The sequence below is a fragment of the Camelina sativa genome, chromosome 15 (genome assembly GCF_030686135.1).
Source record: "Camelina sativa cultivar CO46 ecotype springtype chromosome 15, ASM3068613v1".
NCBI lineage: Eukaryota > Viridiplantae > Streptophyta > Magnoliopsida > Brassicales > Brassicaceae > Camelina > Camelina sativa.
The window spans coordinates 11,850,134-11,865,497 of NC_141894.1; the positions used below are offsets into that span (position 1 = coordinate 11,850,134).

The 15,364-nt window shown below is 42.5% G+C and overlaps 1 protein-coding gene and 1 long non-coding RNA gene across 2 annotated transcripts; one reads left to right on the forward strand and one right to left on the reverse strand.

Annotated features, from left to right (window-relative positions):
• Window positions 1-1,985: 1,985 nt before the first annotated feature.
• On the reverse strand, window positions 1,986-2,709 carry LOC104746585 (uncharacterized). Its single transcript, XR_002035423.2, has 2 exons — window positions 2,659-2,709; window positions 1,986-2,566 (listed from the first exon to the last, which is right to left on the reverse strand). It is a non-coding gene; the product is annotated as an uncharacterized LOC104746585 (long non-coding RNA).
• Window positions 2,710-14,409: 11,700 nt separating this feature from the next.
• On the forward strand, window positions 14,410-14,877 carry LOC147926522 (uncharacterized protein At4g02000-like). Its single transcript, XM_087487092.1, has one exon. The coding sequence runs from the start codon at window positions 14,410-14,412 to the stop codon at window positions 14,875-14,877; it is 468 nt and encodes a 155-aa protein (XP_087343218.1).
• Window positions 14,878-15,364: the final 487 nt, after the last annotated feature.

A 15,364-nucleotide genomic window follows, 5' to 3' on the forward strand; every position in this document is an offset into this window, starting at 1 on the left:
AAATACCTTAATTGCTTCCCGCGTGTGATGGTTAACTGGTATATTGCGAATTTGTACCCATATCGGAATAGAGTGGAGGTAAGTAGGCTTAGGTGATTCAACCCATTTAGCAAGGACTATTGTCCACTGGTTATACGTATGCACGCCCAAGCTGAGTATCTTTTCCAAATCATGTTCGTACTGAAAGATGAATTGAAATTTTTCTTTTGAAAGAGCCACTCTTCTAACCCTGTCGTAGATTAACCACTTCCTTGGCATATCCAAAACTATATCCGAGACGTTTTGGCAATCAGGATTGAGAATTCTACCCATTAGACTCATCGAATTTGTAGACTTCAAAGAAAACTGGGGCAGATCCGGTAGACAGAAGGGTTCATCTGCTTCTTCTAGTGACATGGCCTTAATCATGCTATCAATCGATTCAGACATACCTTGGGAATTTTGGTTGATTTCGAGGAAGCAGGCTAATAACAGTAAAGATCTAGAAGAAAAAGAAATCTTGGAAGATCTTGGAGAAACAGAGGGGATGAGAATTAGAAACCCAGAATAAGCGAAACGAGGGTGTAAACAGGTGGAAATCGATCAGGATAAGGGTGTTTTTCTGACAAGATATTTTTTCAGACTGGATAAAAGACTCTATTACACTGAGAGTATACTAAGCCCAAAAAAGGGAAACTTCGATACGTACTAACTTATACAAGGATTATACATGCTGAATAGTCTGCCCTAGTTCGAGTAAATTATACAACTTCATGACTCATGAGATAAAGTTTTTTTTTTTTTTTTGGGTTTAATCTGGTTGATTGAAATTTAATAAAATTTGTGTTGAAATCTAGTTGAAGTTAATTAATTAGCTTGATCATTGTGTTTCAGTTCATTTTAGTTTTAATTCGATTTTCGTTATACTTGGCCCCCAAAGCTAGACTTGTAGTCTTGTTTTCTTTTCATAACCATTTTCTAATTTTTGGAATATACTGTGGTAAATGGACCTTTTGACGTAAAATTGAAACAAAGAAGTGTAGTTTATTGGAGCTAGGATCACCATGAAAGAGTACCAGTTAAAAGAATCTATATAAAAAAAAAAAACTGAAATGACGATGAAAAGTGTTTTTTTTTTTCATTCTTTTTGAAGTGTTGTTGTGTGATTCATATTTCATAGGTTTAAGATGACGTCAATTAAAACAGAAATAAACAATGATAAATACCAAATTAGCATTTATATACATTACTATGATATAACACACAAGTTCGTCTTGTTCCCGAAACTTCATTGCTTAGTTGAATAGATGGACTGAAAACTTTAGTTAATTACCATCTTATGCTTCCCTGTTTTAATTTTTTTTTGCCATGAAACCATATTTATAGGTTTCTAATCTTTGATTGTAACCTAAACTTTTTTCATATCAATGAAATATTTACAATTTAGCAAAAAACACACAAGTTCGTCAACATCAAGTTATCAACCATGCATGCAGCACATGAGATACAGAAGCCATAACAAAAAGAATATTTCCTTTGCATCCCATATTGTCATAACTCGTGACTAGAAAGAATTGCATATCGTTTTGATGATGAGTACATAGCTACACATCATTGAATGTTGGCTCCACTATAGTAATGGGCAAAGAGTAACATTAAGTTCCTTAATTACACCTTATATATCTTAGACTAGAATTTCACAAATTTGGGACTATTAAGACTCAATATTCCGAGTTCGAAAAAAATTACGAATGTAACGAAGAAGTATGAAACGACACAAGTTCGAAACGGTTTTATTTGATGGAGTTTAAGCAAAATGAATAATGAAGATGATATCAAATCACCATCAATTTCTGTCGTATACCACAAAGAACTGAAAAAGTCAGTTAATAGTTAACATTGATTTCAAAACTGATAAACAGTCCTGATTGAAGCATTTGAAATCAATGTTAAGTGTTAACTATTAACTGACTTTTTCAGTTCTTTGTGGTATATACTCACCACCCGACAGAAATACCATATTATATTAGAACAAGATCCACCCCACTAACAACTTTTAAACATGTTTGAATATTGTCAAAAGCTAAGGAAACTTTCAAAAACATATAGGTAGTGAATGGTGACAAAGGAAAAGCAGATTTGAGTTGTTTTTCTTCAAAACCGCACAACATCCACCAATCAACAAGTTTTAAACAAATTTGTGTTTTTTCAACAAAAAAAAAAAATAAAGATTTGCGGAATTGTCCTACAGATCATGTGTTGGACCGCCTTTTGAACATCCACCCTCTTTTACCCAGCGTTTTTCTGAAAACCACAGTACAGTTTTTTTTTTAATATTAAAATAATACTTATTTTATACATGGAGAAACAATTTACAAACCTAAAAAATAATCAACCCAAACCATCAAGTCGATTCAACGATGAATTTAGTGATTTTAATGGCTAAAGAATTGTGGTATGAACTCGATTCAGATATAATCAAAGACTATAAGCTCTCATTATGAAGCAGATCGGACTTGGCTATCGGAGCGGAGAGGAGACCAAGACGAATCGGATGAGTAGGAGCCAATTCAGAGTTAGCAATGTCCTGCACAACCAAAACAAAGCCAAAATCTCACAAACCTAAATCAAACAAAATCAAGTCAAAACGAAAACAGATCGGAGAAATGAGATCAAAACCTGAGCAGCTTTGTAAGCAGTGAGTTCAGCAGCACCTTTCCACTCTTGACCAGATATTAAATAATTTCTTTATTTATTTGGCTATAAACGGTTTGATCAAAAAAAAGGAAATTGGGTGTAAATGGTTTAATTTCAGGTTTAGCTGGTCAATGTTAGATTGGTAAACAGTAAACCGATTAAATGTAATTTTTCTTAGTTTTCACTTATATGTAATTTTTCTTAAAAAATACAGTTTAGGTATCTAAAGCTTTTATTCTTTATGATTGATTTTTAAAAAAATCATTTAGCAATATGTATTCATCATAATAACTTAGGTATATAAAGTTTATAATTATCTGAAAATTATAAGAACAAAACATATAAGAAAAAAATTAAATTGAATCCAATTTAATTATGTTTAAAACATAAATTATTTTTAATTTTAAAGAAAAATATATGTTTAAAAAAATTCTGATTAACAACTGAAATTATTTCTTATTAACAATACCGCTAATAGTTTTTTTCACCAATCAAACATTATAATGTACCGCTTATTTTGCATAAACCGCACTTGTCCCGCAAATACTTTTATCCCGCACGAACCGCAGTTGAACCGTACCGCACTATCAAATTATTAGTTCCGCACTACCAAATCCGCTGTTAACATTCGGACCCATAGATAGGCATGTTGCACTCAACAAAAACCAGTGGAGTACCCAGAGATATTTTTTAGCAGAGGTCATATATTAAATATAGTTACAATAATATTAATTAAAATAAAATTTTATCATGATTTTTCACATACTTGTTAATTCTTTAGGTAATAAAAGAAAACTAAGGCTAATATTATTATTTCTATCAAATAGTTGTTTTGAAATTAGATGTACAAGTAACTTAACAATTTTTAACAGTTTCTACTCTTGAAATCAATTTAAAATATTGGTGAAAAGAATTTTATAAATCTATTTATCATATTTTCTTTAAATATCAGTACATATTCACCTAAATGAGGATTATTTTTTAAAACAAAAAATTGAAGGAGATATTTTTGAAATTGAGCATTTTAAAAAGATTTCACATCTCTTTGTTAGATTTGCAGAGAAATTGAGTATTTTGATGTGGAGCCAGCTCAAAAATTCATAGCTCTAGCCTCTATATGGCGAACAATTTCGTGTGTTTACATTTGTAGCTGATAAAAATTTGGATTAGTCTAGCACTACTTCAAACAATGTAAATCATCATGGTGTTATGTTGAAAGTTATATGTTAAAAATCTTGATTCCACGGTGACAGAGTTGAAAGAGAGATATTTAAACACTTTGGTCCTATTGAATTTGTTGAGTTAGCGCTTGTCCTTGAAACAAAGCAACACAAAGATTTTGATTTTTTCCAACTTAGTAGAACATATTTTCAAATTAATTGGTGCTCTTTTTGTTTGTGGTTCTTACATATATGGGAAAATTATAAATAAAGGATCTTTTTCCAAAAATTTGGCCATCTACATTTTTTTTTCAAAAGTTTGGTTAAATAAGTTTTATGATATAAAATTAGCCAATTATGCCCTTAATTGTTTTTTCAGATAAATTTTGTTGATTTTTTGTCCCCTGAAATTAAGAAAACATCAATTAATCGGTTTTTGGGGCTTCATCGAGTGGGCCTAAATTGTTGTTTTGGGTTTTGACAAAGTAAGGGAAATTGATCGATTGGAAACCAATTAAGGTTAAATTTTTTTCCCAAAAGGGCTAATCGATCACGTTAAGGTATAATGTCGATTTTTCTTAATTTGTTTATTTTCTAAATAATTTAGAATACGCATTCTAAAATGTATTAGAACAAATCTAAACAATAATTACGAAATCTTAACCATAAATTAAGAATATTTAAAAAATATTTAAAATTATTCATTTTCCTTATTTAATTTATTTTCTTTCTATTTTAGGGTATTCTAAGGTTTACAGATTACAAATTCTAAAAATTTCTATGATATATCTTCTACTTCTTTTAGTATATAGGGTAAAACGTAGAAAACGAATTTTGAATTGATGTAGAATGAAGAAAAATGTAGAATACATATTCTTAATTTTGTAGAACATACAAAATTCAGGTTCTGAAATTTTAGAACAAATTTTCTGTCTAAACTTCTTAGAACATGTACAAACTGTAGAATGAACAATCTAAATGTTTGAGAAAGAGAAAAAATCTTAGAAAGTCTATTCTAAACAATTTAGACTAGAAATCAGCAATTTACAAACTGATTTTTGACACCCAAAATATTTTTTTTTCAAATTTTTTTTTAACAGTTGTATACTAACACGGGTTTTCTGTTTGTTTATTGGTTCAAATTTTTCAAAACTTCACTATTTCTATTAGTAGGGGCATTTTCGTCACAATTGACAATCTTGAAAAAAAAGTGTAGATGACCAAATTTTTGGAAAAAGCTCCTTTATTTATAATTTTCCCTACATATATTGGTTCCTATTTTGTAGGTTTTTAAACTTGAAAATTCAAATGCAACACAAAATGTCTTAAATGACAAAATGAAATTAGTGATAAAAAAATGAGTATATATACTAGATAATCATGAATGCATAATTTGGAGCGAGAGAAGGCGTCCATACACTTTTCAAATCCTCCGAGGCACCAAACCCGAGGTGAAGGAGAATGACTTTTATCCAGATCTCACCAACTGCTCTCCTCCAATAGCAACAGCCGTAACGTTTTATCCGTTGGTTAATTCCGGCCCACACCACCCTTTCCACAGATCTTCCTCAAGATGAAGTCATCCTCCATCAACCAAAACCAAATCCTTGTGCATTTACTCTGCTGCTAATCGGTATTTCTCATCACTATCTGTTCCCTACTGCTCTTGCATTTATTCCACAACTTATTTGAAACAACCCTTCCCGTTTTTTTTTTTAATACCTTAATTTACTAGTGGTCCCATACCCACTAACATCCTATCAACAATCAACAACCGCGGATAATCAAATAGCAACTTCCATTAAACCAATAAATTCCAACAATCCAAAACAATAACCAATACCATAATCCAATAAAGAAATAGCCAACAACTAACATCCTACAATGTTCCGTTGACTTAATCTAGCAACCTAACAATAGCTAGACCGCAATCAATCAAGCCTCTAGAACATCCCTTCCTCATCGCCTTGATTCCACGATCACACTTTGCCTTTACCTGCACCACAAACACATATTGCAATGCATGAGTATTTTATAAACACTCAGTAAGGCAGTCCTCCCATCTACTGGGCTATACACACAAGCAATAGAGTATCCAATAACCACACACCACAATCAACACACAACGACCAACGAACCAGGACTCAGCATCGACCGATGCCAACATGCATCGACCGATGCCAACATGCATCGACCGATGCCAACTGAGGAAGCATCGATCGACGCAGAAGCTGCATCGACCGATGCAAGTGCAACTTGCATCGACCAATACCCAGTCTGCATCGACCGACGCATGCTCGACGCAACACGAAAACCCTAAAGTTTATCGCGCCGTCCTCGCACTTGCATCGACCGACGCAAGCAATGCATCGATCGACGCAACGTCGAGCACCGTGATTTCCCCGAAGCTTCTCGCCGGATCTCGTTCCTACAACCACAGAAACTCATTCCCAAGCCACAAGAAAGCCTCCTAACGTCCTTAACTACGATCTAACACATCTAACAACACCAAACAAGCAAGTTAAAGGTTCCTCTAGCTTAGATAAGCCATGGTCATGCACTTACCTGTGCCAAGACGAATCTGAACAATAAACAAGCAAGAACAAGCCTCTAGGAAGCTCCTACAACGATCCCAGCTATAGATCTCTACAGGAACGCACCAAAACTCCAAGAAATCTCCAGAAACTCTCAAGAACTTTTCCTCTCTTTCGTTTTCTCTCAAAAACGGCCAAACAACACGAATGGAACAAAAAGTCGACTTAAGGGTTTTTCCCTAACCCAAAACGCAGCGTTTGACTTAAGTTAAAACGCACAGGAACAACCTTGCATCGACCGATGCACAACTTGCATCGACCGATGCAGAACCAAAACCGGGATTTTGGTTCACGGATGTTACAATTCTCCCCCACCAATAAGGATTCGTCCCCGAATCCCGCAATACCGTCCATCCTCCAAGGACCTCCGTGCCACCATCAACACGGCCCGCACGTCCCTAGACCGGACCAACACCGTCAGCCAAGGTTTCCCGTGCCACTGTCGCAACAGCCCGCACACCTCCGACTGACCCTCGAGGTCTCCCTCTAGCCAATATACTCGCATCATAACACTATTTGCTCACAACTCAGTGCTTCCCCCGTTTGTGGTCGCAACCAACGAATCATGCCGGCTCGCTATCAGGCCAACCGCCTTTAGCTACAGCATCCAGGAAGTCACTCACACACACTCCCCCCGCTCTCGGGTCGCAACCCTCGAGACATACCGACTCACTGCCGAGCCTCGGCTCACAGCTACGGTATCCAGGGAGCCCCACATATCCCGCTCTTGGGTCGTCACCCTCAAGCGCGGTCTCGGATCGTCATCCGAAGCAACATACCACTCCCACTCTCTGGCCACAAAGTCCATCGAGCTATCGGTATCACGCGAGTTGGGCCCACACGGCCTTGAGCAAAACAAATACTGATGCCAACGAGTATCTCCCGACTAGATCTACCTCATCATTTCCACAAAACTTTCCTTTTGTGGAAACTTTCTATTTATGGAAACTTCCAAAAATAGAACCCGAACTATTTCTCTCTTCCCATGACAATAACAGTCAAACACAAGAAAAAAAATACTCATCTTATTAATCTCAAAAATGTCATAATCGTTACAATCTCAACGAAAATACATCAGAAAAAGCCAAAAATACAACAACCGGAGCCAACAACCCGCATCCCGAGCACCACCTCATCTTGATACTTAGTCGCACAACCAACCACCCCTAAGCGACCAAAAATCAAGAGAGATGGGTTGGAATACTCCGTACCCGCTCCAGCCATGGACTACAACTCGGACCCGGCTAGACAACTCAAGTCGCGTTCTGCTTCTCAAACCACTTCTTAAACCTTGCCTTCATCCTCGCCTCGGGCTCCCAAGTCTGCTCCTCTACTCCGTCACAGTCCCACAGGACTCTCATCAAAGGAATCTTCTTCTTCCGAAGTTCCTTGACTCTCCTCTCGAGCACCCTCAATGGTCTCGCCTCTAAAGTCATGTTAGGCTGAAGATCCTCAGGAATCTTAGCCAACCACTGATCACCCTCGTGAAGACACTTCCTCAGCATCGACACATGAAATACCTTGTGGAACGCACGCATAACCTCAGGCAACTCCAGCCTATATGCCACTGGTCCCACCCGCTCAACCACTCTGAACGGACCCATGTACCTCGGACTCAACTTAGTCTCTGTCAATGACCTGTTCGGACCCCGCAACATGGCCATCTTGAGGTACACTCTATCACCAACCTGAAACTCAAGATCCTTTCTCCTCCTATCAGCATAGCTCTTCTGCCGATCCTGAGCCTCCTTCATGTTCAGTCTCAAAACCTGAATCTTCTCCGAGGTCTCCTGAACAAAATCTGCACCAAAAATGCTCCTCTCCCCCACCTGAGTCCAACACAAAGGTGTACGACACGGCCTCCCATATAAAGCCTCATAAGGAGCCATCCCAATACTAGCCTGGTAACTGTTGTTATAAGAAAACTCCACCAAGCTCAAATGATCTGCCCAATGACCACCCCAATCCAGCAAACACATCCTCAATAAATCCTCCAAAATCTGGATCGTCCTCTCTTACTGACCGTCCGTCTGAGGATGATAGGCTGTACTCATATGCACATTCGTGCCCATCTCCACCTGAAATGCCCTCCAGAACACCGAAGTGAACTTGGAATCTCTATCAGACACAATACTAGCAGGCACACCATGCAATCTGACTATCTCCCTCACATACTTCTTGGCCAAAACCGCTGCTCCATCAGTTTTCTTGATGGCCAGAAAATGCGCGGACTTAGTCAAACGGTCCACAATGACCCAAATAGCATCAAACGTCCTCGACACAGGTAAACCTACCACGAAGTCCATCGTGATCAAATCCCACTTCCACTCAGGAATGGGCAAACTCTGAAGTAATCCTCCAGGAACCTGATGCTCTGCCTTCACCAGTTGCCAAGTATCACACTTCGCCACCCAGTCAGCTACGTCCTTCTTCATTCCGACCCAGTAATAATACCGCTTGAGGTCACGGTACATCTTGGTCGCCCCTGGATGAATAGAGAACTTGCTCGAATGAGCCTCTCTCAGTATCTCCTGCCTCAAATCCTCACCCTTGGGCACACAGATCCGACCATGCACAAGGATAGTACCATTAGCAGAAACCTAATACTCTGCACCCGCAGCCTTAGAGGCATTCATCAGCCCCTCATCGCTCTCCTGAGCTAACCTCACTCTGCTCAACAAATCCGCTCTATCAGCTGCCTCCAAACCCAGAGGTTCCTGTGAGATAGCACACAAACTCAATGCACTAATCTCACCTACCAATGCCTCCATATCCTGCTCCTGAGCCGAAGCCACCCGCTTCCGACTCAAGGCATCTGCAACCAAATTAGCTTTACCAGGATGGTAAGCTATATCCAGATCATAATCCGCTACCAACTCCATCCAACGCCTCTGCCTCAAATTCAGCTCAGGCTGAGTAAAAATGTACTTCAGACTCTTGTGATCTGTAAATACCTGCACCTTCCCACCATACAGATAGGATCTCCAAATCTTAAGAGCAAAGATCACTGCTGCCATCTCTAAATCATGAGTAGGGTAATTAGCTTCATGCTTCCGCAACTGCCGCGAAGCATAGGCTATAACCTTCCCCTGCTGCATAAGTACACAACCCAACCCCACTCTAGAAGCGTCTGTATAAACAACATAAGGCTCGTCCTGCTCAGGCAATGCTAACACCGGCGTGGTAGTCAACATCTGCTTGAGACTTGCAAAACTTGCCTCACACTCTGGTGACCACACAAATGGGACATCCTTCCCTGTAAGCTTAGTCATCGGCTGAGCCATACTCGCAAAACCCCGAACAAACCTCCTGTAGTAACCTGCTAACCCCAGGAAACTCCGAATCTCAGTGGCACTCTGCGGCCTCGGCCACTCCCTGATGGACTGAATCTTCTCTGGATCCACTGAAACTCCCTCAGCTGAAACAATATGACCCAAGAACCCCATCTCACGCTGCCAGAAACTGCACTTACTCAACTTAGCAAACAACTTCTGCTCCCGCAGCTTCTCCAACACTGCTCTCAAATGTACTGCATGCTCCTCAGGACTCTTAGAATATACCAGGATGTCGTCGATAAAAATGATGACTGACACGTCCAGAAACTCCTGGAACACGCTGTTTATCAATCTCATAAATGCAGCCGGCGCGTTTGTCAACCCAAACGGCATCACCACAAACTCGTAGTGCCCATATCTCGTCCTGAAGGCTGTCTTCCTCACATCTGCCTCATGAATAGGAATCTGATGATAACCTGAAGCCAAGTCGATCTTGGAGAACCAAGTAGCACCCCTCAACTGATCCAACAACTCATCAATCCTCGGGAGAGGGTACTTGTTCTTCCCAGTAACTCGGTTCAAACCCCAATAATCAATACACAAACGAAAACTCCCATCCTTCTTCTTAACAAACAACACCGGAGCTCCCCACGGTGAACAACTAGGACGGATAAAACCCTTGCCCAACAAATCCTCCAGCTGCTTCTTCAGCTCTGCCATCTCTGCTGGAGCCATCCTGTAGGGAGCCTTGGATAACGGCATCGTTCCCGGTTCCAGCTCAATAGTAAAAGGATCCGACCGAGATGGTGGTAATCCCTGCAATGACTGGAACACATCCTCAAAGTCCTCCACAATCGGAATAACGCTAACCGTAGACTTCCCCACTGACCCTGGCATAGATATGGTAACCAGATAGGCCTCACGGCCCTTCTCGATCATCTTCCCTGCCTGAACGGCTGAGATCACGAGACTCCCCGAAGTCGGTCTAATACCCAGAAAAACCAACTTCCCTCCTGAACGCTCAAACTCCACTCTACCCCGATAGCAATCCAGATGCACCTTATACCGATGCAACCAATCCATACCCAGAATAACATCATACAACTCCACTGGACTGATAAGCAAATCCGCTGGCCACGACTCTCCTGCGATCTGAATATCAACTCCTCCAGCTCGTCCAATAACCCTCAGGAACTTGCCTCCAGCAACTCTGACAACTCCTGAACGCTCTCCAGAATCCCCTCTGATCCCCGCACTCTCGGCACACTCTGGAGTAATGAAGCTATGAGAAGCTCCAGAATCAAACATAACATGGGACTTAAACCCGCCCACCGACAAGGTCCCTACACAAACCTCATGTGTTGAGAACCTAACACTTGACCACAAACAAAAACAAATATAATCTGAACTTTTGAATTGACTAAGTTTGAATCTCAGAAGTTATACCTGTGATCGCTCCTGCACTAGTGCCACCGGGCTCCTGAGTCGAGTACACCTGAGACGTCGGCTCAATCCAACCCACCGGCTGCACACCGTGCTGCACAACCTGCTGCACCCCTGGCTGAGCTCCAGCCTGCAACACTGCTACTGTCCTCTGCTGCAACTTGGGACAACGAGGTTTGATATGCCCCGTCTCTCTGCAGTAGTAACACACTCGAGTATCGATCCGCGGCTCCGTCACCGTCCGCTGCTCTGTCACTGCCCGCTGCTCACCTCTCTGTGGACAGCTAGTCACCTTGTGGTCCCTGCTACCACACCCAAAGCATCTCGCACCACCGTGCCTCGACCTCTGCATAACATCAAACTTCCGTTTCTGCCCTTGCGCAGGCTTGCCGCCCTTGCTAGGAACAGAAAACGGCTGAGACTGTTGTGGCTGCACTGAAGGACTGACCACAACAACCTGTGCCCTCAAGTCATCCTCTATCTCAGCTGCAACCTCAACCAACTCCGCTCTCGTAGCATAACTCCTCACTCTGCACTGAGTCCTCAAATCATCCCGCAGAGCCAACAAAAACCTCCGCACCTGAGCCGACTCTGGCTCCCAACCCCTGCCTGCATACCCCACAAGCCGACTGAACTCTGCATCCAGCTCCCGCACTGTACGGTCTCCCTGAGTCAACCCCAAGAACCGTGCCTCCATGCGATCAAGAGCCTCCTGAGGAAAATACTTGGAGTTAAACTCCCCCACAAAATCTCCCCAAGACATACCCCGCTGCACCCTCCGTGCTGTCACCGACCTCCACCACACACGTGCATCTCCTGACAAGTAAAACACTGCTAGATCCACCCTGTACCGGTCGGGACACCTAAGCGAAAGGAAAATATCCTCCATCCGCTCTCTCCACTCATCCGCTACACTCGGATCGGTACTTCCTGAGAAATACCCTGCTCCCACATGCCGCAGCTGCTCCATCATCCGCACATACTGAGCATCCACTACCTCGGCCCCCGGCTGCACACCTGCCTGCAAACCCGCCGCAGGCTGCACCTCTGGAACCTGCCCACCAACCCCTGGCGGCACTACTGGAACCTGCCAACCAACCACTGGCGGCACCACTGGACCCTGACCACCACCCACTGGCGGCACTACTGCTGGAAGTAGCTGCAAAACCTGAGCTAGCAAGTCCATCAAGACATCCTCCCTACCTGGAGCACCTCCTGCTGCAACCCCCACACCCGGGGCAACACCGTGACCGACACCGGGCCCATCCGCCCTGCCGTCACCCAAACCAGCCTGGTCTCCAGACACACTAGGATGAACCTGTGACTCCGCCACCTCCTCACTGGCCATGCTCTGGGCTACACTCACACTGGCCTCAGGAACCTGACCTCGTCCCCGACCACGACCACGACCACGCCCACGACCACGACCGCGATCAACAGCATCCTCACCTCTAACCATCTGTGTCATCCAAGAACAGAAGGCTAAGCAAAACAATAATTCGAATACACAAAACAGAACTCACCGTGGAATCACAAACAGGCTCGAAGGGGATGTTCTAGGACTTCATGCCACACACAATTGACCCACTCACACAATCAATCTTAGCATGGAATCCTAAACATCAACAACAAAAGCACAATCAACCCTAGACCTAGAACCGTAAGGGCTCTGATACCAAAATGAAACAACCCTTCCCGTTTTTTTTTTTTTTAATACCTTAATTTACTAGTGGTCCCATACCCACTAACATCCTATCAACAATCAACAACCGCGGATAATCAAATAGCAACTTCCATTAAACCAATAAATTCCAACAATCCAAAACAATAACCAATACCATAATCCAATAAAGAAATAGCCAACAACTAACATCCTACAATGTTCCGTTGACTTAATCTAGCAACCTAACAATAGCTAGACCGCAATCAATCAAGCCTCTAGAACATCCCTTCCTCATCGCCTTGATTCCACGATCACACTTTGCCTTTACCTGCACCACAAACACATATTGCAATGCATGAGTATTTTATAAACACTCAGTAAGGCAATCCTCCCATCTACTGGGCTATACACACAAGCAATAGAGTATCCAATAACCACACACCACAATCAACACACAACGACCAACGAACCAGGACTCAGCATCGACCGATGCCAACTGAGGAAGCATCGATCGACGCAAAAGCTGCATCAACCGATGCAAGTGCAACTTGCATCGACCAATACCCAGTCTGCATCGACCGACGCATGCTCGACGCAACACGAAAACCCTAAAGTTTATCGCGCCGTCCTCGCACTTGCATCGACCGATGCAAGCAATGCATCGATCGACGCAACGTCGAGCACCGTGATTTCCCCGAAGCTTCTCGCCGGATCTCGTTCCAACAACCACAGAAACTCATTCCCAAGCCACAAGAAAGCCTCGTAACGTCCTTAACTACGATCTAACACATCTAACAACACCAAACAGGCAAGTTAAAGGTTCCTCTAGCTTAGATAAGCCATGGTCATGCACTTACCTGTGCCAAGACGAATCTGAATAATAAACAAGCAAGAACAAGCCTCTAGGAAGCTCCTACAACGATCCCAGCAACAGATCTCTACAGGAACGCACCAAAACTCCAAGAAATCTCCAGAAACACTCAAGAACTTTTCCTCTCTTTCGTTTTCTCTCAAAAACGGCCAAACAACACAAATGGAACAAAAAATCGACTTAAGGGTTTTTCCCTAACCCAAAACGCAGCGTTTGACTTAAGTCAAAACGCACAGGAACAACCTTGCATCGACCGATGCACAACTTGCATCGACCGATGCAGAACCTAAACCGGGATTTTGGTTCACGGATGTTACATTATTTAAGTCCAAACGAACACCCACACTTGTATTTTTCTCCCTGTTTCCTCAACCCTAAACCCATAACCGACCCACAACCTTTCCGCAACCATGTCAATCCGGATCCCATACCATCAGAAAGGCAAAGAACCTATCAGGGGTTTTCCCCCTCCGCCACGTAAACGGGTGAAAGCGCCAGAGATAGATACTTCAGATCTCATACAGGAAAACGCCTTAACCCTCATAGGACGCCTCACAAACCCATCCCTCCAGCGTATGTGGGCCCTCTTTCCTTTCCTTATCAACCGATGGAACCTACGAGGTAAAGTCTCAGGGTCAGATCTCGGTTAGGGATGCTTCTAATTTAAATTCGAAAGAGAAGAAGACCTACACCAAGTCATGGCAAATAGGCCTTACCACTTTGATCAATGGATGATTATCTTACAGAAGTGGAGCCAGTTATTTCCTCAACATTCCCTGCTATGATTCTATTCTGGATTGAAATCCAAGGACTACCTAAGCACTACTGGAAACTGGGAATGCTTCAATCCATTGGCGAGATCCTGGACTGGGAAATTACCTCCTCCGCTGTACACTTGAAAGTTCTCATTACCGGTCTTGAACCTATCACAAAGGAGACGATTGTTGAGTTCCATGATGGCAATGAGGTGGTGGTGAATCTCGAGTACAAAAACTTAAAAAACTATTGCTCTCACTGCTTAAGGTTGTCACATGAGAGAAACAAGTGCCCTGGTCTGAAAACCATTGAAGAGGCTCGACCCCCACTGCGGAACAACTTATCAAACACACCTACCCAACAGTCAGTGTCCATAAACTATTACACACCCAAGATAACTTCTTACCACCCAAGAACCCAAACCGGAGCCCAGAGATGAGCTACTTACCTGCTACAAATCCAAACCCCAGGAAGAGGTCTTTTTTCAGTTTAAGAGAAAGGGAAAGAACTTCTGCTGAGAATAGACTGTTTCACCATAAACATAGAGACGTTGAGGCTGATAGGCAAAAGACTAGAACCCGTCAATCCCCCCGTACATGATGGAAACCTCTTCTTATGGACGCAGAGGGTCGGGACCCCCACACCACCTTACTCACCCTGCACACAATCTCCAATGGAGAGAAAAGTCAGTATCTTCTGCAAATATATAGGGTGATCCCTCTGTCTCCTCTAGAGCAAGGAGACCACCTCTAGAGCGTGAAGTGACTAGTCCAGATCCCACCACTCCACCACCAAAACAAGATAGTCAACCAACATATCAACCTCTGAGGGTCCCACCCCTTCCTGATGGTATGCCAAGTAGAGACCAGGTACTGGAGGAGTTTCGGGAGGTCACCATACAATATATCTCTTGCCTTGATCCCTCA